Below are 25,778 nucleotides of genomic sequence, written 5' to 3' on the forward strand. Positions count from 1 at the left end.
TCCGCCGGATTTCTCCACCACCACCGACACCACGCCGTCGTGCTGTCGGATTCAAGAGGAGCTACTACTTCCGCTGCCCGCTGGAACGGGGAGGTGGACGTCGTCTTCATCAACAACCGAACGTGTGACCGAGTACGGAGGTGCTGCCCGTTCGTGGCACCGGAAGCGATCGTGATCAAGATCTTCTACGCGCTTTTGCAAGCGGCAAGTGATCGTCTACCGCAGCAATAAGAGCCTACTCTTATAGGCTTTGGAATCTCTTCAAGGGTTAGTCTTGATCATCCCCTCGTTGCTACCGTCTTCTAGATTGCATCTTGGCTTGGATTGCGTGTTCGCGGTAGGAAAATTTTTGTTTTCTATGCAACGTTATCCTACAGATTTGGCATTCTTTCTTTGGCACGGCGGGATCACACAATGACATCAACGTGTTGCAGCAGTCTCCGGTGTTCAGCAGACTAGTAGAAGGGCATGCTCCACCATGCAACTATGAGGTCAATGGCCACCAATATACCAAAGGCTATTATCTAGCCGATGGTATATATCCAAAATGGGCCACTTTTGTCAAAACAATCTCGAATCCATCAGGTTTGAAGAATTCCCACTTTGATACGCGATAGGAGGCTTGCAGGAAGGATGTCGAGCGGGCATTTGGTGTGCTTCAAGCACAATTTGCCATTGTCTGGTACCCTGCTCTAAGCTGGTCTCACGACCAAATGTGGGAGGTGATGCAGGCTTGTGTGATCATGCACAACATGATCATCGAGGATGACCGCAAGAATCATGTCTGGACACATGTTGGTCCCTATGAGTGTGAGGGCCCTCTTGCGGAGGTTGATCATGAGTTGCCTGCAGATTTAGCTGATTTCCTCGCCATGCACGCAGAGATCCGTGACAGTAATTTTCATGATCAACTTCAAGCTGATCTCGTTGAGCATTTGTGGAGGATCAAAGGAAATGCCGCGGCACCTTGATCTAGCCCTATTTATTATGTTTGTTTAGTTGTTTTATTGTTTGTTGTATTTTAATTTGAAAACAATCTCCGCAAACATATTTATTCCCATGCTATATTTAATAAATGGTCGTGTGTAAAAAAAGCATTATTTTTAATGTTTGGGGGCGGCATTTGGGGGACGCGGCTGTGGAGCGACGTCCCCCAAAGGCGGCATGAAGAAAACACATCCCCCGAACGCTCAATCCGGTGCGGTTTGGGGACGCTTTGGGGACGCGACTGGAGATGCTCTAATCTCATCTAAATAACAGAGAGGAATATTAGGAGTACATAAATATAAATGGTAGCAAAAGATAACCATAGTAGAGTATATGTAGTACATTCTTTTAATAAAGCATAATATATTAATATTAAGATGGTACCAAAAAATATGTATATAAATCAAGAAAAACCTCAAGACTAAAAAATTTCAACATCACTTTGCTCTTGGCCGTTAGATGATCATTGGGGTAATTTTTGGATTTTTTTTCCTTTCATCCAGTATTGGCTGTGTTGTAACTGGGTTTGATTTACCGTCGACATAGGAAAATGATTGTGTTTAACCGCAAATTGCATAAAACAAATTAGTCGCTTAGCTCGATAGAGAGAAAACGATTTGGTCGAGCTTCTCTACTAGCTCACCCCTTCTCTCTCCCTCGGAGCAAGTTTGTCGTGGAGGGCGCAACCCATCAGCTTTTCCTCTTGATTCGCACCCTCATCCTCCCCCAATCCTTCTCCTTTTGGCCCCTGGTGAAAGCTCACATCCATGGACGGTTTACTTCGTGGAAGAGATCGAGTCCACGACACTGATATTGCTCCGATCAGGCTATGGTGAGTTGGATTCGTCGCGGAGAGCTCGGTGCTCTGAATCGAGATTAACGATTTGCGATTTATTTTTGTGCTGCATATGTTTTTCTCACACATGTTACAAACTCTTGTGTGTCTTCATGCAAACACACGAGCGAGATGATGTGATGCCTCTTGGTGCCGGCTGCAGACGTTGTGTTCATATTGCAAGTGTTTTCTATGTTAGCTGCAGGCTTTGGTTTCTATGTTGTGTGTCATAGTTCTTTTGGAGGATTTGCTGCCAGAAATAGAGTTTTGATGCATACGCATAAAATTGTGTTGCATTCATGTTTCAAAAAATATTGCGACATGCGTATGGTTTTGACATATTGGAAGAAGAAATGCTATGACCATGTAGCAACGATGTTGAACTAGATCTCACGTTTAATTAAAGATCGGACAAAAATACACCAAAAACTCCACTGTTGTTGTAGCATTTCTTTTGAGCGGTACGGTCTTCTGAGCGTTTGATCGATCGACAACAAATGAGTAACATGCGATGAACTCTACTCTGATGGAATCAAAGTCTGCCCATCCAATATTGTTAAGGATATCAAGTTAAGACTGAATGTTCTGCAGGACTAACAGGTTTTCCAAGTCTAAGGTATGCCGATCAGGAAATCAAGCCATCAAGGGGCACATGAACGTGCGAGGGCAAACTGATCAGTCGTTATTGTTTTCTATTCCTTTCGCTCCTAAATACAAAATAAGTGAGTTGGCTTTGTTGGTATCTAGACGAAGCTGAATTACTTATTTCTGAACCAAGGGAGTATAAACATCTTATATTTAGTAATAGAGTGATACTTGATTGTAATATAAGCCCAAATTAAGAAAAAAACATTGCTATATGGACCTGTTCCCAACTCCCTACAGCGAATTTCCTAGTCTCCATGTATCAATTTCCATAAATCACAGTCTTATCAATTTCCATAAATCACAGTCTTTGTGAACAATCAGCAGTACTTAACAATTATAACCAGTTCCATCTCAAAATCAACCAAAAATGAGCCTAAATGGGTTCACAAAAAATCAATGCAGCAACTTGAAAAGACCTGCATTATTACAGGATTACCTTGCAACCTACCAAACAGACAAAACCACGCAGATTAATTTTGGCCTGACTTCTAAGAGAGACATCTCCTAGAAGTTTCATCCATGAAACTCAGGTTCCCACGAGATCTATCGTTAGTAAAACAATCCAACTCAAGCAAAAAAATGCAACTCCCTGCTATCCATAATAGTAAGTGCCAAGGTTTTAGTTCAAAGAAATAAAACCTGGACTTATTATGGACGGAGGAAGTATAAACTTTGAAGGGACTCTACGATAATTCAGGTCATTAATTAGGTTGCAACAGTTAACTAAGTACCGGAGCCCACTCATGGCAACAGCATTCGAGAAAGGCCATGCTTCACGATCAGGTGATCACAGAGAGCATGGATGATTCCTTGTACAGGAGCCAATCTACTACTGCTCTTTAAATTTCTACAGCAGGGGCACCAAAGAAGTGACACCATTTCTAGTTTCCATTCATGAACTAATTCATTCATCGCTTGAACTCTCCTTCTTGGTAACTTCGTCCACCACGCTATCTTCAGGGGTCTCCTGCGACCATCAGGAATGGGAAAGGTCAAATGAAATATTGCAGAATTATATCGTAAGCATACACTGATATGCAGTATACCAGGGAAAATAAGACCATCAGAGTATGTAATTTTCATCATACAGTTACTTATCCACCTACTTGTTTTTCTGGTACTACTGCTAGCATACATACTCAATGATCTCAGAAAAGAATTAGGTGTGGCTCCTCTGCTTCTCCACAGTTCACGACCGAAGCATAAATTGGAGTAACTTATTCATACTTATTCTACCGGCACTATTGTTAGCATGATCCAAAAGAACTACATATGTCATATCTGCATCTCATGAATTTAGTGGATGGGGTGTTATTAAGTGCTTCTCCAAGAAAAATGAGGTCTCTGTATACTCCTCTAAATAGGACAAGTGCAGAAGAACAGATTTGATCGTTCAACAAAGTTGAAATCCTACACTTAAGTTGAGAAAAGAAAGACAACCAAGTCATGAGCATATTTACATCTTTATTAAGATAGGATCATGCTACATTAGGACAGATGCCATGCTAAAATTCAGAAAATTTGAATTTCAAAATTCTCAAATTATCCAAGAATAAGAACATCGATTGAATTTTGAAATTCCAAAAGAGATACAAATCAATCATTGCAATCTGCTCATACACTAGCAGTGTAATAAACAGATACTCACATTCTTTTCCTCTTCAACACCACTGCTTTTGTCATGATTTTCTGGATTATCATCCAACTGAAGAAAGAGGGGAAAGGCACAGGTTAGGAAACATCGTCTGTAATTAAGTGCAATTAAAACCATTAATAGGACACGAGAATTTTGACTATCCTATGGCTGGGACTAGCAATATACCCATAAATTGTGAAGGTGATAACCAAGATTAGAGCACAAGTATTGTACGGTTGCAACGAGTCATACACCCAAACATTATAACAAGCCATAATATACTTACTTTTAGGTTGCCCAAGTCAGTTAGTGCACCCTCGCTTATATTCTCATCCTCACTTCCCTTTTTCCCATCATTTTCAGTAGCATCTTCAAGCTGAAAGAAGAATCAGATACAATTGATACAAAAGTACACAGCTATGATTTCCCATAAAAATTACACCATCATGAATGTAGAAGGGTAATTACCCCCAAATTCTTCAAGCTAACCGTCACATCTTCCTGTTGTTTCTTAAGGGTGGTCCTCAGTTCTTGGAAATCCTAGAAATGGCAAAGGAGATAAACTGTTTGCAATAGGTACAAAATCAGATTGAAACTTTTACAGAATATTTGGACATGGCCTTACTGATTTTAGCTGATCTATTTCACTATTGAGTGCAGTTTTGATATCGGAGATTTCCTGCAGAACATATAGAATCATATAAGCTGGTATACGAAAGCAACGAGTGTCACCGTAAGTCATGCTGTTGGGAACACATGTAGGGATTTTCTGAAAAAAGGAATTATCATCTTTCATAATCCCCTAGCATATTTTATCTTACTAGCAGATATTTTTTCAAGATTTTATTGAATAGTAAAGAATCATCTAGAAAACACAAACATGACAACAAAGTAAGCTGCCTTCTGAAAATAAAGTGTCAACACAATAATCATAGGATACAACTCATATTTTCTTTATAACAATTCAATACATATAGCATCAAGTAAAGTGCGCAAAAACTCACAGTTTTGTATTTCTTGACTTGGGTATCCAAATTGTTTCTCCAACTCTGCAAATCCTGAAAACAACAACAGGGTAATTATGAACAGTGCAGTTGCAGTCTGTAACAGTTCAAAGTAAAACAATGAAACAGTATGCAAAATGTTAACAGAAATGTAGTCACGCCTTCCGTAAGTATAACAATATTCATATTATTTCAAGATATAGATATTACAAGTAAAAAAAACACAAAGATGTAAATTCTTTCTATTTATGATGAGCCCACCCTCATTGAGTATCATTCAAATGGGAAGATAAAACTTGTGCATACAAAGTTACAAATAACATATATTATTACACTAACATCGAATAAATGGAGACTTCTAACGAAACTCAACATTCATGAAATAAATAATGAAGATGCTTGGATAAAAGAAGAATAAAGATAACCACTTTCACAATATTTCAGCATACCTCCTTTAGTCCTCGGAGTCTGCCCAAAAGCTCTGACTGTGATTCATTTAATTCCTGTTATTTAGAAGAACCCGTTAATTCCTCCACATTCTCTTAGAATACAAACATTACTTACAAAAAAAAGATCAACACAAAATGAAAAAAAAATGAAACAAAGAGTAAGGGCAGATATAAGTATAATCATCAACCAAATCAGAAACAAGGGAGCCGTAACATTTCACAGGTAAAACAACTTTGGTTGGTAAGGATTTTTTTACCAGACCAATATGTGATCATTACACAGTACTCCCTCCATCCTTAAAAAAGCTGCTCAACTTTATCCACATACGGACGTATATAGGCATATTTTAGTTATATATACATCTGCATCTAGTTATCTACAAAACAGTTGAGCAGCTTTTATAGAACGGAGGAAGTACATAGTTGATAAAGTGATGTGTATGACATAGCAGGCCTATAACTGTACATCCATAAATCTTAAAATCGGAAGGTCAAGGACTAATGGTTCAATTAAGCAATATTGCTCACAGAGAGAGGAAGGTTAACACCATTCACCACCCAGTAGTTCAGTGAAGCGATGATCTTCTGATCCTGATCACTGAACTCTATTTTTTCTAAATCCTAGAAGCATAATCTGTAATTTAAGCGATTCAACCATACTTGAGTTTGTCCTGGTAACCATAGTTGTGGGTGTGCAGTAACGAGGAACATATGGAAGCCATTCTCAAAGTACTGGGCTTGGGGTAAGTTCAGGAAAATAGTACATAGGACTTGAAACTATGTACCGTATGTGGACCATGACTTCTCAAACATGACAGCAAGATGCCAATACGTCAAACATTTACAGCAACCATACTTACAAGTACGGTACTCATCTAATCATAGATGGAAAACCGACCAGTAACAACTAATTATGACGCCTTCCAGTTGCATTTAGTACTATTTTTCTCCTCGTTTTCATGCCCGCAAATAAACCAAAAGGGGCTACGTTTGGGGAAATCTACAGTTTATCGTAGCCACGGAAGAAGATGCTAAAATAAGAAAACTTGGAAAATAAAATACTAGGGCCAATCAGGAGGGGATCCTCACCGAGATCTTCTCCCCGACCGGCACCAGCTCCTCGCTCCACTGCAAAACGAAACAAGGATCAGAAACCAGGCCGCGGCCACTGAGATCGGAGGAAGGGCTGGCCGATGCTCACCGCCGGAGACGGGGAACTCTCGCCCGCCGGCGCCTCCGCCAGCGGTGCAGCCGCAGGCGACGGGGATGCTTCGGAATCCGACATGGGGCGGGAGGGTGGCTAGGGTTAGGGTTTCGCCGGGCGGCACTAACGTTGCGCGTGAGAGAGAGCGAGAGATTTGAAACTGGAATGGAAATGGGGAAAGTGGTGAGGAGCGGAGGCGGTGGTGGGACCCAAGGCAAAGATATAGCAACCGCTATGTCCCGTCCGCGCCGCGGTCCGCCCGTCCCTGCACAGCCCGTCGATTTTTTGAGGGGAATTTTTGCCACTGTTTTCTTTGAGACTCTACGATTTGCCCTTGTTTACATGGGACTCTCTTTTTTGCCTCAGATTACTTTGGCACTTGATTATTTGCCCCTTGACAGGATTAGCCCACGCGCAATGACTAAATTATCCCCCTTACGGCCTTGCCTATTTGACTTGGATGGACTCCCCGTACCATTCTGCCTCGCGTTTGTCCCCACAGGAGCCCAGCTATAGGGACGGCGGTGGCCGTGGGATTCGCGCAGGGACGGCTCCGAGCGGCGGAGGTGGAGCGCCCTGCGGCAAAGCTACAGGGGTGGGCGCGCAGGGACAGCTGCGAGCTTCGTCGGTGCAGCGGTATGCGGCACGGGGGTGGAAGCCGGAGCAGCGATCTGCAGCACGGACGGCAGCCGGGCAGCGTAGTAGGCGGTGGAAGCCGGAGCAGTGGAGGTGGTGCAGTGATGGGGCGCCGTGGCTGGGCCGGACAGGGGCGCTCCGTAGAGACAGGAACTGAGCCAAACGAGGATGTGGCCGGACCTGGAGAAGAACGCCGTATTTGGCAGCGGAGGCGTCGATCCAAAGCTGGAAGTGGCGTGGAGGTGTCCGTGGGAAGAAAGGCGACATAGTTGAACATCACCGACGGCTACGGCAGCCAGCGGATCCGGCGGCAACGACGGCCGCGGCGGCAACGACGGCCGCGGCGGCGCGGCTTCGGCCTTATGGGGCAGCTCGGTCTGTTCGAACGAAGGAAACAAGCGACCAGGGTAGATTCGTCTTGCAGATTTTGCGTATGTCCTCAAAAGAAAAGAAGGCAATTTAGATTAATAGAAAAAGGGCAAATGGTAGAGTGGTAAAGAAAACAGGGGCAAAAAAGAGAGTACCTAGTAAAGAAGGGCAAATCATAGAGTGGCAAAGAAAACAGGGGCAAAAAATAAAATTTCCCATTTTTTGAAACGATGCTTAGAGTATTTTATAGTGGTTCCGATAGTGTTTTGGGGGCTAGTATGTTTTTGACTTGCATTGATGCGTTTTTAAAAGGCGCCGACTAGTTTTCGAGCCCAATAAAATAGTCGGTAACTCTATGCCGGCTCCTTTCTAGAGGACGTGAATCGGGTGTGCCGGCGCCTCGCGGCACGTCAGAAAACGAGCGTGGGCACCACCTGGCAGCCAGCCACACCGCTTTTCCCATCTCCTACCCACGCCTGAGCTTAGGTATGGAACTAAAACTCGAAACTCGCGACTCGGCTCACCTTGACTCTAACTCGATGTATAACGAGCGGAGCCGAGTTTTAAATTTTATCGTTAAATGAGTTTAAGCTAAACGAGCCGAGTTCATCGGAGTCGCGAGTAGCTCATTTAGCTCGATAGAAAATGAGTAGTAGGTTGTATAATCTGGCGAAACAAATTAATCCAACATGAAATAAGCAAGCAGTGTCGTGTCGGCTCAAGCCCACCATAATGGGCAAGTATATTTGTGCATCTCGACATGACGATCTTATGCTCATGATATTAGATTGTTGTAGTTTATATTGTTCTGATACCATAATCATAATGATTGTTGTGCATCGTTCATGCCCAAATATTCAGGAACAATGCATTATACGTTTTACATACTTTATTTGACAATTTTAAACGAGCTACCTCAATTTGGACTCAATTTTAAGCGAGCTTTGCGAGTCGAGCCAAGTTTGAAATATGGACTCGATTGTTAAACGAGTCGAGTCGAGCTAACTCGATTGTTGATCGAGCTTTAGCGAGTCGAGCCGAGCTGGCTCAGCTCGGCTCGGATTCCAACCCTCTCCGGTGTTTTCCAGGCTAGCTGAGGGACAAGCTCCTGCCGTGAACTTTGAGGTAAACGGTCACGCATACACCAAGGGGTACTTCATGTGGTTTCTTAACAGCAAAGTGTTACTCACCAAAGATAACCTAGTTAAATGAAATTGGAAAGGGTGCCAAAAGTGTTGCTTCTGTAATGAATCAGAGACTGTACAACACTTATTTCTAGTTTGTCCTTTCGCTAAGATTATCTGGGCGTATGATTTATTTAACATATGATTTGCCTCCTCCGGCTAATATTACCAATATGTTTGGCACATGGCTCAGTGGGGCCAGTAAAAATGATAAAGCACGAATACAAATTGGAATTTCAGCTATATGTTGGTCTATTTGGATAACTAGAAATGACATTATTTTTTACAGACAAAAGGGAACTAATTTTTTGTAGGTTATTCGACGAGCAACATACTGGATTCAGCAATGGGCTTTTCTTCTCCCGAAGGATCAGCGGGAGACTTTGGTTACTGGGTGCAACCGTCTGCTAACGACTTCTATTTCTAGGCTACTGGGTGGCGGACACTAGTAGATTACAAAATTCTTAAGATGATATTGTTTTTCATTTTTCGATGGTTGATATATGTCTCAGCCCTCTCTAATCTGCGATGTAAAACTACTACTCTACTGAACTCCGCAATAGATAAAGGCAGTGTGCATCGTTTCGATGCAGAGGCTGGGCTATGCCCCATTTCGACAAAAAAATATACAATATGACAAGTACATAAGTTTGAAGTGTTGCATGCCATCAAAGAGAAGAGATTGTTGCCCAAATACCATAAAACTAGATGATACCCCGCGCATTGCTGCGAGAATTTAGAAAACAAAATCATGTGTAATAAGTTAAAATCTGGTCCCAAAAAAAGTAGTAGCAGAAGGAAGGGCAAACGACAGACAAACTACTCAGTATCTAATAGAAATGTCCAGTTGGACATAATAAGATGTAAACAGTAGTAAAATGAATCTGAAGATCATAAGTGAGTACGTAGATGAAACATATTTCTTTACATTTATCCATAAAACAGGAATTTGAGAAGTAAACACTAAAAGATAGTAACTGGATGTAAGTTCATTTGCAGCCAGTGAGATGCATACATTGGAAAAAAAAAGATTCATGTTGTCACAAATTCTTTGAGGTTTCTTATGTATTCTATTGGATGTTCCTCAGAGAAGGATATTTGTGACAACATGAATCAGCCATCAGGTGTGGAATGAACTGCACTTAGAGACATGGTGACATCTGGTCAGTAAGGACGTTGTCAGGACAATGGGCAAAATGATAGTTTTCAGCACAAACTCTGTTTTCTCTCCAACGGAATATATTTTTCTTTGAGGAACATCCAATAGAATACATAAGAAACCTCTATTTATTTTATATCTTCCCTACGTACAAAGAAGCGACACTCATATAAGCTTTATCTATATAGTTCTTAATTGAGTAGCAATGGATTTATAGGACCCATTAGCATACAATAAGAAACGTACAGTTCCAGCTGAACCATCAATAAGCAGATGATGAAATTCATCTTGGACACTGCAGAGTAATACACATTTTAGCAATCCCAAAGTACTATGGAGAAATAAAGCAAACACACGATACTCCTCTGCCCGCATTCCATAGTATAATCACAGAGAAAACAAAATACACTCAGCGTGATCTGAATGTTCAATATAAAATATCAGAAGTGGCAGGGTTTGCATTTATACTTCCTCTGCCCGCATTCCATATTTGCATGTTCTCTGATGAGGGTAAGCAAAATCAATTTGCGTTCTATATACCTGATTAGAAAGGATTGAGTAGTTTCATATCTGAACAATGAAACAAAAAAGGGAAGCTGACATAAACGTCATCAAATGTATCAATCTCTTGGCTTAAAAGTCTGCAGAACAACACTTGCATGCTTTAAACATTAATCTGCTAGCATGTAACTCAACTTGGGCAAGGAGGCATGAAGCAAACAAAAACGGCTAGAAGAGCAGGACGAAACTTACATTGTCACTGCATGTTTTTGTGAAGTGGGAGGAGATCGATAAAGCCTGTGAAAATCTGAGTCAACTCGCTAGGGCACCTCTGAACTATGCCTCTGATACAACGTTGTTGTTGTGGAGCGTTGCACCTGCAGGAATTAAGAAAAAGAAGAACGACACTGTGGCAGATGGGGGCTGAGGGAAAGGGGACGTGGCCATGAAACTCATGTTGATGGATCTTTATAGCTGCTCCTGGATTATGCTTGCTGGGAGGTCTCTGCTCAATGGGGGCGTTTGAGATTTAAATCAGCGCAGGTGTGCTCCGGTGTAGGGAATGGAGCTGCTCCAATGAGTGGTTATTAAAAGGCATTAATCGGCCACTCTTGCTTGCAGAACTTGATGAAGAAAATCTATGAGTGCCTTTTTATTGCTGTTCTGCGTGATGAAGAGGAAGGACAATACTAAGGAGGCGAAGAGTGCCGTGGAGAGATAAATTTGAGGAGATTAATAGACCGTGGGGAGAATGCCAGGTGACGCCCGTGGATAAAAGAAATAGAAATCAAATATGATGTGGCAGATGACATGGGTTCACAGATTGCAATGAGTCAGAAGTGTGATGACGTGGAAGGCTCATGAGGTGGCATAGCTGCATGTTGAGAGAAATACTTTTAGTGGGTTGCTCCTATTTAGTTATTATAGATATGTCGTTTACCTTACACGATTTAAATATCTCTATTGGTTTAGACATGCAGGTCTCTCAGTATAGTTACACGAACATTTTTTTAGTTCAATTTGAATGAGAAGATACAAAGGCAATGGAATTTTCCTGGCCATGGTTACAAACTGGAAACTACTCTAAAATATAAATGGAAAATTGCAGCCAAACAACGACCTAACATTGGCTTTCCGTCTTTACTCTGCACCAACCTGACGCAGATCAAGGTTAAACGTGCTTAAGCTTCTGAGTGCTAAAATCAATTTGTACCATCACTTTGCTCTCACCCGTCTATTTCTAACAGTGAAAATATAATAATAGCTTTCATTCAAGTAATACCAAAATACAGAGAGATTATATTGCATACGTACATCAGATGATGATAGCAAGATCCATTAATTGGGTGTCAACTTGACTGAACCCACCCGACAAAGCTTGGAGAATAGTGAAGGTTTTAGATCAATCTGATACGAAATCTCACTGTTGCATGTATTTCATAAGCCATAGTTTGACTGCAGTTTGCAACTTTTACTCTGAATGTAATGCCATATATGAACCTAGAGAAGTAAACCGCTGTGTTCCGAGTGGACATTTCAGTGAATAATTAACCATGTATAATGATTCAACCTGATCTCCAACGTAGCCGATGATGCAAGATAGCCAACGCGATATTCTCAGAGAACACAGTGGATTCCCATGTTTTCATGGCTGTAATACCGAGACTTGTGCTTGATCATCTGAAGCCCATCGCCGGCACGCACCACCTCCACGCCCGTCAACACAGTAACAACCCTGGCCTTGTTCACGTCATGTTCCTCCTCAGGGGAAGGCGTGTAGAAGCAGCGGGTGGCGATACAGAGTCGGCCCAGGTCCAGGTTCACCAGGTGGCGCTCCGAGGGATACCACCCATCAGGCAGGGCATGGAGATAATCCCAGGCATGCAAGGAAGCAGGAGCCTCCACTGCAGCGGAGGCTAGGTCGAGAGCACACAGACGGTGGTTGTAGGAGTTCTTGGGACCTTCGAGACCGAACCAGAGGCGAAACTCGGGGACATACTCCGCTGCACCGTGGAAGGGCAGCGTCCACCTGCCGGCCTGCCTCCACACGCCCCTGGCCATGTCGAAGGCTTAGGTGCCTTCCTTGGACGACGCACATATGGTGGAGCTATCGACCACCGCCGCCGCGAAGGGAGGACTGGCAGAGCTAAGAGCACCGTAGCTGTATTGTAGTCACGGCGGCACGTGCCCCAGAGGCTGCCAGTTCCAGTCGTCTGGAAATTGAGAGCAGTAGGGGAGACTAGTCGTCCTGCAGTGGTTGAAGAGTTCGAAGCTGCCGTCAGTAGTGCTCATGACATAAAGACGGTGTTCGCCAAAGCGTCGGCTGGCATTGGCCATAGACAAGGTGATGGAATTGACTGGCTTGCAGAAGTTGGCCCGGGGTATGGCGACGACGGACTGCATGTCTGCATCGTAGAGCGAGACGCTGCCGGACTGATCCACGAACATGACGCAGCCCTCGCCCTGCGCCGGCAGCAGGGAGAAGAAGTGGGAGCCTCTGTTGCTGGTCAGGCTAGGCCGGGCCGAGAAGAAGATCTCCGGCCTGGGCAGGCGTCCGCAACTTAAGAATTTCGACGGCCACCCCCCGTTCTTCTTCTTGGCGTCCGCGGCTTCTTGCGCCTTGGCGACATCTTGGGCGGTTGCGTTTTCAGTCGCTTCGTAGAAGAGGTTCTTGGAGAGCCTGATTCGGTGCAGCGCGTAGCGTCTGGTGTCGGGCTCGCGCACCACTAGGTTCAGAAAATACCGCTGCCATGGCATCGCACTCAACCAATTTATATCTTCCTGACTCGGGAAAAAGGATACTAGTATCAGTTGTCGAGACGGTAATACCTGATCGTTGGAAAAGGATAGATTTCAGGCTGTAATTTCCCTGGCAAGGAGGATAACAAATCTGGAAGTTCATATATACCTGCAGCAGCAGTCCGAGCCTCCAATTCCGAAGTCCAAACCAGGGGTAGCTGTTGGGGTGCGAAGAACTAATTTAGTTGCACAATCACTAGCCTGCAGTGCCGTCAAAGATGTTAATCAACAGTTCGAACGGAATCGAATGCAGTCTCTCGTTGTACCTCCAATTGCTGATCATCCACCAGAGGCCGAGCAGAAGGGGATCGATTAGTCTGATGATCTGCCGAGCATTGGAAGGAAACGGCGACAAGTACCACACAGATGCGTTAGAGTCGGGGAATAGAAAGGCGACGGCGCTGGGAACCTGGGATGGGATGGCGGCTGGGACTGGGAGTCCTAGACTCTTCTGCTATTTGGGCCAGCCATGGGGAAGAGTATTATTCTAGCGGATCGCCAAAACAAGAGTACCCTTTCACAAGGTTAGGCCTGTATTGCATACTCCTGGAAGATTTTTTTTCTTTCTATCGTTATTAGTTGTAGAAAAAAGAGCTGTGCCTATGACCTATGTGTTATTTCCCATACTGAAACTTCAAAAAAGAAGGTAACTCATAGAAGAAACATCCAAATTTAAAAAATCGATTCGATCGCTGCGTTGCTTGCGTCGATACCATGGAAAGAAGATCCTACATTCAGTGACCTTTTGTTGACGCCTTTGTGTACTTCCATATTAGTGTGTATATGAACCGAAAATTCACTTTGGAGCTTAGGTGTCACGAAGCTCTTTATTTTTTGAAATTAAGAACATGATTTTAAAGTTTCAAAATATTCTAGAAAAAACCTAGACATAGATAATTGGGCCTTTCCAGTTTCGAGGTCGCTGCAGCCTGCAACCATTAATGGAGACCAACAATACTATTATGTTCCCAATCATCTCTCCTTCCATCCTCAAAGTTGCCCCTCTCCTGATCTTGTTCCTAGCTTATTTGATTTGCTATTAAATAGCCCTACTGAAAGGACAAACTAGCGACTAGAAGGGGGGTGAATAGGCGCTACCAAATTATATATTTTTCAATTTTTATGTTGACTTGCGGAAACGTAAAGGTGAGTGCGGGATAGTAGATATGATCCTATATGAAATGCAAGCACAAACAAGGAAACACCAAATGCAAGACAAGATGAAAAGGAAGCGGTACGACCGGGGAAATGCGTGGAGACGAAGGAGACAAGGTTTGTTTCCCGTAGTTCCCTCCACAAAAGGAGGTATGTCTACGTTGAGGAGGTGTGGCACCACAAAGGTGCCAACTGCCACAAAGGTGTCACCTTATTCCTCGTAGGCACACCACAAAGGTGTTCCTACTTCTCCACTGAGCAAAACCGATCGAGGTGACTAGCCTTCACACAAGGTTGGGCAAACTCCACAAAGGACGGAGGCTCCCAACAACATCACGAACTAGTCACAACAAGATATAGGATGAGATTGTCTTCCAACAACAACGATCCCCACAAAGGAATCTAGGGTATCAAAGTCCACAAAGAATGAGTAGGGGAATCACGAAATTTCATGGGTAGATAGGTAGATCTAGCCCTCCTCCTTTGATTCCCCAAGTTTGGGGGATTCGGTTGGTTGAGGAGGTAGATCGACTCGATTTGAGCTGCAGAACAATGGAGGAGAGAGAAAGTCTTCGTGCCACTCAGATCTAATTTGAGGAAGAAGAAGGCCCCCCTTCTTCTTGAGCGAGGGGGCAGAATTTCTGGGTTTATTTACCCCGGAAGTTCCGGTATGCTCTTCACTTGAGGTTGGGGCGGAAGTTCCAGGTGCCCCGGAAGTTTGGGGCCGGATGGAGTGAACATCTGGCCACCATGCCGTGAGATGTCACTCGGGGGGTCCTTAGCTGGTGAAAGGCGGGCCGAAAGTAATTCACTTCCGGTGTGAAACTTCCGGCGAAGATGGTCGAAGTGGATTCCCGCAGAAGCTGGGGCCGGACGTAAAGAAGTTCCGGCCCGGCAAAACCTTCAGAAAACCCTTGGCATGTAGTGGCCGGAACTTCCGGCCGCTTAGGGGCTGGAACTTCCGGCCTCGAGAGAATTCATCTTCTTTTCTTCAACTCAGCAACAAGGTGACCTTTCTCCTCACAAGTTCTCTTCCACCAATTGTAAAGATCACATACCCAATTCAGAGGAACCAGATACAAAACCAAAACAAAAGGTGGGTCTTCATCCATAGTGCTAAAATTGATTCCTACACACTTGCTAACATATGATAAAATTCTTATTCAAGTGTTGTGATCAAACACACAAAAACACTAGGGATAGAGCATGCTCTTTCAGCTGCTTCCACCCTCCCCTAATCTTACTCCTCATTTGATTCGTTGTTAAAAAGTGTGGCTCCCTTGCTCCGACTGCTCCACATCTCTAATTCTTCTCTACTCATGTTTGTTCTGGAGTTCTTCAAGGTCAAAGAGAGGTTCAATTGTCATTTTTTTAGAACTGGAAGTTCTTCGAGGGACTCCCTACAGTTGGCCATATTAAACATTCAGGAGCAAAAAAACTCAGAATTTAGCTGATTATTGTGATGTAGAAACGTTTTCTCGGAGTGATGTTGAACTAGATGATCTCTTTTCTGCATTAAGTTTGCTGCAAATGGCTATACCAAAATCCGGTGTGCCATTCAGTGTTATGGATATTTTTTAGTTTGTTAGACATATGATGTTTCTCAAATGTACTAATAGATTATCGATTTTCATAGTTCAAATAACATCCATATATGCTATGTACTGGATAGCTTTTTTTTTTTGAAAACATCATAATATATTAAGCACGCAAGCCGCCTCATTAAAAACCTTCCAGTCCCCTTTGGTACCCTGGTAAGGAAAAGAGCGCGTCTGAAACTTGCGGCTACACAACAGAATTCAGTTTACATAGTAAAGAGGCTTACATCATTAGCTAACTCAGCTATTACAAAATCAGGAGGTTCATCAATCCAAACTACTGATTGATGCCCCTGTACTGGATAGCTTTTGAAACTAGATGATACCCCGCGCGTTGCAGCGGGACATATTGTTCTTCATTTTGCACATAATCCCTCGTAAATAATTAGCAAAAAAATATAAATAATTTAAACTTAAGACTGCTCGCGCAAAGAGAAAATGTGATTGTTTTCGTAGAAAACATATATGCATATACGGAGTATTCTGCTGGATGAAATGAAGAAGAAAACAAATAAACACGTAATTGTACTTGGTAGAACCTAGTTCAAAAGACCTATGAAGGGTGATATGATATACATGCCCCTTATAAAATGAAGGTGGTACATATTTCTAGATGAAAAAACAGCAAGTGAGTCATGTAACTCCAAATATCCTGCCGGCCTTCCATTTGTAAGGCGGGTGTGCAGCTTTGAGAGAATACATAATAGAAATAGTAGGTAATTACAGATTGTTACCCGGTCCATCTTATTTGTTTGCATTCTAGTGAAATGAAGCTCCACTTTGAAAAAAAAAATGAAGATCCTTATAGATTTTTACCCGGGCTATCTTATTTGTTTTCATTCAGGTGAAATCGCTCCACCTTGCACATGCAAAATAATAAATCAAGAGGAACAATCAAAATCACATGAATAGAAAGGGCGTGATGAGTAGGAGCCATATAGTAGGAGACGGTTAACATATTGTATTTTATTGCAAAGCGGCTCACTTGAACAACCAATGAGTAAAACAGACTCGAGTGCAGACTCTTAGATGTTTCAAGTTCTTCTTCCGCCATAAAATGAGAGATTAATCATTTCAAGGAAAGCCTCAACATCATCATGTACTCCGGCCAGCTCATATGGGTCTGCCTCCAGCCAGCTCCAACCTGACATAAGTAGAGATGACAATCACATAGGAATCTGATAAGTATTTAAAGATAATTAATAATGGTCAATCTAAGAGATCTGGTGCAGTCAGTTCAGCCCATCATTCCATCAGCACATGTACACGGAGCAGATGACTTTCACGAACAAACACAGACTATAGGAGAGAAAAACTCGGCTGATTATTGCATATAAGCCAGAATTCGAGAACTGAGATCATCAATATAGGTGAGGGACCATCTAATTCTGCCAACAAATTGTGATCCTTATTCAGATGACATGTGGCCAATTCAATCAGAATGCGAGAGAACGGGACGCCCTTGGAAATGTGTTCGAAATTGTACGATTAAAACTCAATCAGAATTTATCCAAACCTGCAAAAAAATGAGTAGGAAAATTAGGAACCTTCATGGAGGATAGCATCTCCATCCTCTGGTGCTTCAGGATCATGGCTGAGAAAAATATATGGATCAAATCAGATTTAAAAAAATAGCATCTCATGGCCAAAAGGAAAGAAATTTCTCATCCGGACCGTCAGTGCCTAGAACTCCTCGACGCGGCAGTGCTTCTCTTCCTGATCACCACGGCGATGCTTAAGTTGTAGTTGGCGGCAGCTGATTGCAGGCTCTAGCTGATTTGGTAGATTAGTAGATGGAGAGGAAGGTGTGGGAGACAATAGGCCACCTTGAAACTGAGGATGAGAGGAGGGGACGATTGCTCGATGGCATTGGTGAGCGAAGCGACAGATAGGAAGCAAGGATAGCAAGCCGGCAAGGGGTATCATCTTTATAGAAAGGGAAGAAAAATCAATGGTAACGTAATTAATATGATGTCTGCCCATGTAATGGGAGCCGAGAGGGCCCGATGGTTGATCTTTTATATACCCGAACAGCAAACCCACACATAAATAAAGCTAGATTATTGGCATAAAGGCAGGATAGAAATTCGAACAGCCATCAGAAGAATTCTTCGTATGAACTGGTCAGCTCCACTTTGCATGCATGGCATGAGGTGAACCTGAGTTGGGAGATGTGGTGGGCTTGATGAGGTGGCATAACTGCATGTTGAGAGAAATAGGTTAGTGGGTATGAACTTCTTAGTTATATAGGATACCAGGCATTCTAATTTTTTTTCACTTTTCCTAATAAACAGCTAGTTGTTTTTGCAATTGGCAAACAAACACTTTTTGCACCCTCCGATGTCCCCACCAATCTCGGCGCAACTCTGTCTAGCTTCTACTCTGTTTCTATCAAGGCGTCGTGGGAGTTTCCTTTTTAGTCTTTACTAGGAAATATGCCCGCGCGTTGCGGCGGATCGATTCGTTCAGTATTATTTTTCCTCGGTGGTAGCCGGTAAAACCGGTTCCCTCGGAAATATCGGAAATTCCGTCAGAGAAAAAAAACCTTCATACATATACAGATTATCTTCGGTTGTAGGCATTGGATTTGTTCCAAATAAAGAAATAACAACGCTGTTGTATGAACAATGCAAACAATTTGTATCAACTCACGCCTGAGAAAACATAAACTTAAAGATGGACAAAATTCACCTAAAATAGAAAAAGAGTACCGTTCTCAAGGTGAGAATTGTTGGAGATATGCTCAAGAGGCAATAATAAAGTGGTTATTATAATATATCTTTGTGTTTATGATAAATGTTTGCATACCATGCTATAATTGTATTAACCGAAACATTAATACATGTGTGTTATGTAAACAATAAGGAGTCCCTAGTGAGCCTCTTGTATAAACTAGCTTGTTGATTAATAGATGATCATGGTTTCGTGATCATGAACATTGGATGTTATTAATAACAAGGTTATGTCATTAGATGAATGATATAATGGACACACACCCAAATAAGCGTAGCATAAGATCATGCCATTAAGTTCAACTTGCTATTAGCTTCTGATACATAGTTACCTAGTCCTTCGACCATGAGATCATGTAAATCACTTATACCGGAAGGGTACTTTGATTACATCAAACGCCACTGCGTAAATGGGTGGTTATAAAGGTGGGATTAAGTATTCGAAAAGTATGAGTTGAGGCATATGGATCAAGAGTGGGATATTGTCCATCCTGATGATGGATTGATATACTCTGGGCCCTCTCGGTGGAATGTCGTCTGATTAGCTTGTAACATATGAATGGTTCATAAGAGATGATATACCACGGTACGAGTAAAGAGTACTTGGCGGAGACGAGGTTGAAAAAGGTATGGAGATACCGATGATCAAACCTCGGACAAGTAAAATATCGCGGGAGAAGTCTCAACCATGTCTGCATAGTTCACGAACCGTAGGGTGACACACTTAAGGTTTGATGTCGTTTTAATTAGATATGGAATATGGAATGGAGTTCGAATGTTTGTTCGGAGTCTCGGATGGGATCCAGGACATCACGAGGAGGTCCGGAATGGTCCGGAGAATAAGATTCATATATAGTAAGTCACTTTCCAAGTTTGGAAATGATCCGGTGCATTTATGGAAGGCGCTAGAATGTTCTAGAACCTTCCGGATGAAATCACCATGGAAGGTGGAGTCCTGGTTGGACTCCACCAAACCCAACCAGCCAACCAAGTGGGAGGTTGGAGTCCATGGAGGACTCCACCTCCTTGGCCGGCCAACAAAGGGGGAAAGGGGAGAGTCCCTGTCCCTCTAGGTTTCGTCCATATGGCAGTTTTTGAATTGGGGTCTTATTCGAAGACTTTGGGCAAACCCTTAGGGTTCCACCTATATAATGAGGAGGAGAGGGAGGGGCTGCCCAAGACTTGGCCGCACCACCATAGGGGGCCCCTGGCCGGCGCCCCTACCCCCTCTCTCCCAAACCCTAGCACACCTCCCTCCTCATTGTTATCACCGGATTTTGGCCAAGTCAGGAAATGGGCCGTAAGTGAAGATGGGCTTGAAGGACGTACACATGGAGCATCTTCGAAGCGGCCTTGCGCTAAAAGTTTGGGCTAAGTTGCCCATGTATCTGTAATATAGTAGATTGTATCGTGTTTAGAATTAGCAGATAGAGTCCGGCCCGTGCACGGTTAGATGCACGCCTCAATTAGAAAGTCCCTTGGACTATAAATATGTATCTAGGGTTATCGAGAAAGGAGGACAATCACGTTCACAACAAACACAAATCAGGCGCATCGCCACCCCTTTCCTTCAAGGGTTTCTTCCGGGTAAGCATCATGCTGCCTAGATCGCATCTTGCGATCTAGGCAGTACACGTTTATCCGTCTACCTTGTGTTGCTCGTGCTAAAGCGTTGTTGATGGCGAGCAGCACTACTTATCATTAGGTGTTTAGGGGCTTGCATTGATGCTTTCTCGTGCATATCTGCGTGGCAATGCCGTCCCTCGACACCTAGCTGCCCTTACACCTATCTGGGTGTAAGGGCAGCATCTTGCTTGTTCGTTACTTCGTAGATCCGATCTGTTATAGTTGCTCCTTGCTCCGCAGGGATTAGTTTAATATCTGCATAGTTAGGCCTTATGCTGGGGTCGGACGATCCGGTAGTGCGTTAGGTGTTGTTTACCGTCCCTGCAAGGGATGTTCCGGGAATCAACGTTATGTTGGTTTTTAGGCCTCTTGTAGGGGTAGTTTGCATCATCTTCCGTAGCTGCTAGGCCCGATCGCACGTAGGACGTTCCGGTTATGCGGTGAAAACCCTAAACTATCGTAGATCGGTTTAGCTTTGTTTTGATCAAGCAGGATCCCCATGTCATTGCAAATCCAACGTGAACCATGGGGCGATCGGCTCTTTGAGCCGATCCACAGGGCAACCTGAGAGCCGATAGGGCTCGTATTTAATGTTTACGTGTCTACCATGCAGGAACAATCGAAGCACTCTAACACCTTCCTGATCGGGTCTAGGTCAGGTGGCACGCCCTAGCAACCGCCAGGACGTGGCTGGAAGACTTGCGGGACGACGCGAGGTGCCAGGGTCCACTAAGCGGCCTTGGGAGCCTCCCGGCTCTTCGTGTTGCTTAACCATTGCCCGACGGTGGGTTTTGGCGGGTAACACATTCTGGCACGCCCGGTGGGACATCTTCTGCAACATCCACGTCAACACCGACACCCGAGATGGCAGAGGAACAGATCACATACGAGGATCTCCCTGCTGAACACCAGAAGAAGTACGATGAGCTGAAGGCCATCGTTGATGCCGAACTCATCGGCTCCTTTGAGAAGACCCGTTCGCACGGCATCAGGTTCAAAGGATTCACGCCACAAGACGTCCTCGACGGGTTGGATCTGTCTCTCCCTTCAGAGGAACGTACCAGAGCCCTGCGACAGGAAATCAACTACGTGGTGGCTCATTCGCTGCATCGGCATTCTGAGAGCCTGGTAAATGCTTTGGAGCGCGTAGCGCTCCAGGTGGTGCAAGAGATCATGAAGCATCAGTACTCCCCTTCAGGACCTGCTCTAGGGACTCACCAGGGAGAGGTGCAACTCCACACCAGGCCACCATTGCCGTACTCGATGGCAGCTCCACAACAACAAGGTTCACCGGCATATGTTGTCTACAAGGTTGGAGGTGATCCGGGCGACTATCAGTTCTTATATGAGCCGCCCAAGGAGATCCCGCACGGATACGTGTGCACGTTTGTGCCGGACTGCAACAACTGGACGCAGGCGATCCAGGCTCCGACAGGAGGGATTGCCGGAGCAGGAGCAATTGTTCCGGCAGGAGGAACGGCTGCAGCAACGGGGAGTTTGGGGGCAGACGCTGAGAAACAGGCGTGGCTAGCCAAGTACGCCACTGCACCAATTCATGAAAGCTCAGCTGCTACTGCCTCCACCGCGGATCAGATCAGTGCAGTCCTGAGAGATCAGTTCGGCATCCTGCCGAAGAAGAAGATAATCGGCTATTCCAAGCCGTACCCCAATGAGTTTGACCTGATCCCACTACCACCTAAGTACCGGCTCCCGGACTTCACCAAATTCAGTGGGTCAGAAGGATCAAGCTCAATCGAGCACGTGAGCCGATACTTGGCCCAGCTGGGCATGGTTTCAGCATCGGATCAGCTACGGGTGAGGTTCTTTTCGCAATCCCTCACCGAGCCGGCTTTTGGATGGTACACCTCGCTGCAGCCAAATTCAGTGCGATCATGGAAGCAGCTAGAGGAACAGTTTCATACACAGTACCATTCAGAAGCTACTGAAGCTGGCATTGCCGAACTAGCACAGGTTCGGCAAAGGCGAGGAGAGACAGTGTCGGAATACATTCAGCGTTTCAGAACTGTCAAGAACCGATGTTATTCGGTTTATTTAACTGAGAAAGAAGCAGTCGAGCTGGCCGTGGCAGGCCTTGCAGCGTCATTCAAGGATCTGACGTTCCAAGTGGAGTACAACTCGCTGGCGCACATGGTCCAGAGACTGACCTTATATGAACAGCGCCATCCCGAACTATACCAGGACAAGTTCAAGCGCGCGATAACCCTGGTCAATGCTGATGAGGATGAAGATTCTGCGGAAGATCAGGAAGTCGCAGTAGCCGAATGGACTCGGACGGCAGTACCTGTGTCCTGCAAATGGGTGAACCCGCAAGGGACTCCAAGAGGGTTTGACTTTGATGTGAGCAAAACTGAACAGATCTTCGATCTGCTACTGAAAGAGAAACAGTTGAAGCTACCTGAAGGCCACAAGATCCCTATGGCACAAGAGATGAACAAAAGGCCATACTGCAAATGGCATCATACGTTCACGCACGCCACCAACGACTGCAAAGTATTGCGCGCACAAGTTCAGATGGCGATAGAATCAGGCCGATTAACTTTCGGACAGTTTGCCATGAAGGTAGACATGCGTCCGTTTCCGGACGTCAACATGGTGGACCTAAGCCACTCCATAAGGGAGCCAGGGTTCTCTTGTGATGTCAATATGGCAGGGTTTGTGATCCGCCATGGCAAAGATAAAGCAGAGAGCAGCAACTCTCGTGGCAAAGATAAAGAGGAAGCCGTTCCACGCGACCGGCCCCAAGATGATGATAGACGGTACCTAACCGAGGAGGAGGTGAGAAGCATACGGTATCAGCGCCCACTCTCCGTGCATCTCCTCAACAAATACGAGCCGCAGTATGACCGACGTCGGTGCTACGACGAAGACGATGAAAGGCATCGTCGGTCTAATGCAGCAGACAGGAGGTACCGTCAGCACGACAGAAGCAACGACGGGTACGAGCGTCGCGCTAGAGGGAGGTCAAGGGAGCAAGACAACGTGGATAAGCACTGGGATTGTCCTTTCTTCAAACATTGCTGGGACTCCGGAATGAGCCGATTGCCAACAATCGAGAATTGCCCAGAATGCAAACAGCAAAGGAGGAGGATAAATGAAGTTTCAGTGTTCGAGCGTCTAGGGCCTCTCCCACCTCAGAATAAACGAGCTGAGTCATCTCAAGAAGAAGACTTTGAGGAGTCAGATGGAGAAGAAGATAGGTATCACCGACCAAGGTGGTGCCCTGATGGACTCAGCCATTCTCAGAAGCGTAGAGTGCAGCGGCTGCGAAACCTGGAAGAAGCCGAGGCACAGTACCTGTACACGTTGAGAAGAGCACGGCCCGATCTGGCCGCGAAAATTAAGCTAACATTGGAGACAAAGGCGCGCCCGCCAAAGAAAGTATGGCGCCCTAAACAGACGAAAGCCGATGCACAGGCATCGGCTGATGCCGATGCAGAGGCATCGGCTGACACAAACATGGTGTTCATACTCCCATCAGAGTTTCGCGCTCCAAGCGACGAGGAGGTTTCAGTGGCTCAATTCGACTGCGGTCCGCGACCAGTTATCTTTGAGAAGCCACGAGATAGAAGCTACAGGCATTTGAAAGCCCTATACTTGAGGGGTTACATCAATGGGCAGCCTGTCAGCAAGATGTTGGTTGACACCAGAGCGGCAGTCAACATAATGCCATATTCCATGCTACGACGTTTGGGGCACTCCAGTGATGATCTGATCAGGACCAACGTCACGTTAAGCGACTTCAACGGCCAAGCGTCAGAAGCGAAAGGTGTTCTGAATGTAGAGCTTACTGTAGGCCGGAAAACCATACCTACCGCGTTCTTCATCGTCGACAGCAAAAGCAATTACGCCGTCCTATTAGGAAGGGATTGGATTCATGCTAACTGTTGCATTCCATCTACAATGCACCAATGCATCATACAATGGGATGGAGATGAAGTGGAAGTCGTTCAGGCAGATGACTCAATCGAGATATCGTTAGCGGCCATGAGTGTGTGGGAGGCAGATGACCAAGAACCGCTCTCTGGAATCAGTTTAGAAGGCTGTGAGCGCATCGAAGCTTCGAGAAATGGGGTAAGGCTGGTGTTATCCACCGGCCTGACGGAGTAGCAACGTCCAAGGCCGTGGACGTACGTGGCAAGGCTGATCCCTGTGATCGGCCCTCAAACATGAAAAGCAAAGGATCTTATCTCCAGCATGTCACGTAGCTACAGTGGAAATCCAAGAAGTTGCAAACCATCGTCAAGCATTGCAACGGAAAAGGAGGCCGATTCTGGCAATCGGCCAAAACTATCCTTAACATACCTTTGTCTGTGTTCAGCATTGATCCAACAGATGCCTGAAGAGCCGATACCATCAATTACTTGACAGAATCGGCTCGGGGGGCACATAGACGGAGGAGACAAAGGATATGAAGCTGAGAATGCATGTCAAATGCCCAGCAGAACAGCTCAAATATGGGGGCCGATACGTAGACAAATCGGCCGTAAAAAAAAGGAAAATCCAAAAAATTTAGGCACAGCCGATGCATAGACATCGACTTAAGAATTAAAAGCCGATGCACGGCCATCGACTCAAGGGATACGACTGTTACAAGATCCGATGCAGTCACCAAGGTACGTAGCGAGGTTCTACTGAAGGAGTCCCTCAGTGGAATGGTTGGTGGTTCCGGTGGCAAATCTTCAAGATCAGCAGCGCCTGCGTAAGCATGCAGATCAGGTTAGGATCATGAGAACGGCCGATGACCATCCAATTGGCTGTGATGTTTCCTCCTGGGGCTTGACCAAGGTGACAACTTCATCAAACATCTTCACCAGAAGCTGCATCAGTCGCCCGAGGTGATGAACCAATCCGAGCAGCAAGACGCAAGAATGGGGATAGGAGGAGTTCAAGGGCCACTACGTTTGAGGCTTCTTAGTTCAAGGGAGCTGCTGATCTCCTTGGGCGTAAGCTTTCCTGCCCTGTTTTGATGAAGAGCTGGAGTGGCTCGGGGGGCAGCTCACCTTGAAGGTTCTCTGCTATTGAAAGCCGATTTGGTCAGAATCGGCTGACGCTGCACTACAGTTGGGAAGCCGATGATGGCCCATTTGGCTGGTCCACTTCTGTTCTCGCCTTGACTGAGGCTCGGGGGGCAGCTAGCCCTGAAGATTCTTCGCTCTGAAGAGCCGATGGTGTCGAAATCGGCTGTCTCCGCATCATGACCATTTCGAAAGGTGGCAAGCTCTTGCAGAAGAAGAC

At 44.9% G+C, this 25,778-nt stretch overlaps 1 protein-coding gene across 1 annotated transcript; it reads right to left on the reverse strand.

Moving 5' to 3' along the window:
* Window positions 1–3,159: 3,159 nt before the first annotated feature.
* On the reverse strand, window positions 3,160–6,928 carry LOC127299366 (uncharacterized). Its single transcript, XM_051329320.2, has 9 exons — window positions 6,761–6,928; window positions 6,649–6,687; window positions 5,560–5,613; window positions 5,111–5,164; window positions 4,732–4,785; window positions 4,575–4,646; window positions 4,393–4,482; window positions 4,119–4,175; window positions 3,160–3,437 (listed from the first exon to the last, which is right to left on the reverse strand). Exons 1-9 carry the CDS (start codon window positions 6,842–6,844, stop codon window positions 3,375–3,377), a joined length of 567 nt encoding a protein of 188 aa, XP_051185280.1. The 5' UTR covers window positions 6,845–6,928; the 3' UTR covers window positions 3,160–3,374.
* Between the last annotated feature and the right edge of the window lie 18,850 nt (window positions 6,929–25,778).

The sequence above is a fragment of the Lolium perenne genome, chromosome 5 (assembly GCF_019359855.2).
Source record: "Lolium perenne isolate Kyuss_39 chromosome 5, Kyuss_2.0, whole genome shotgun sequence".
In the NCBI taxonomy this organism is placed as follows: domain Eukaryota; kingdom Viridiplantae; phylum Streptophyta; class Magnoliopsida; order Poales; family Poaceae; genus Lolium; species Lolium perenne.

What these genes read in the sequence shown, in the direction of transcription:
- LOC127299366 (XM_051329320.2), bottom strand. Translation starts at nt 6,844, where the DNA reads ATGTCGGATTCCGAAGCATCCCCGTCGCCTGCGGCTGCACCGCTGGCG. An exon ending in GACTCCGAGGACTAAAGGAG is followed by an intron (nt 5,165 to 5,559) that starts GTATGCTGAAAT and finishes TGTTGTTTTCAG; the next exon opens with GATTTGCAGAGTTGGAGAAA. An exon ending in AAGTCAAGAAATACAAAACT is followed by an intron (nt 4,786 to 5,110) that starts GTGAGTTTTTGC and finishes TATGTTCTGCAG; the next exon opens with GAAATCTCCGATATCAAAAC.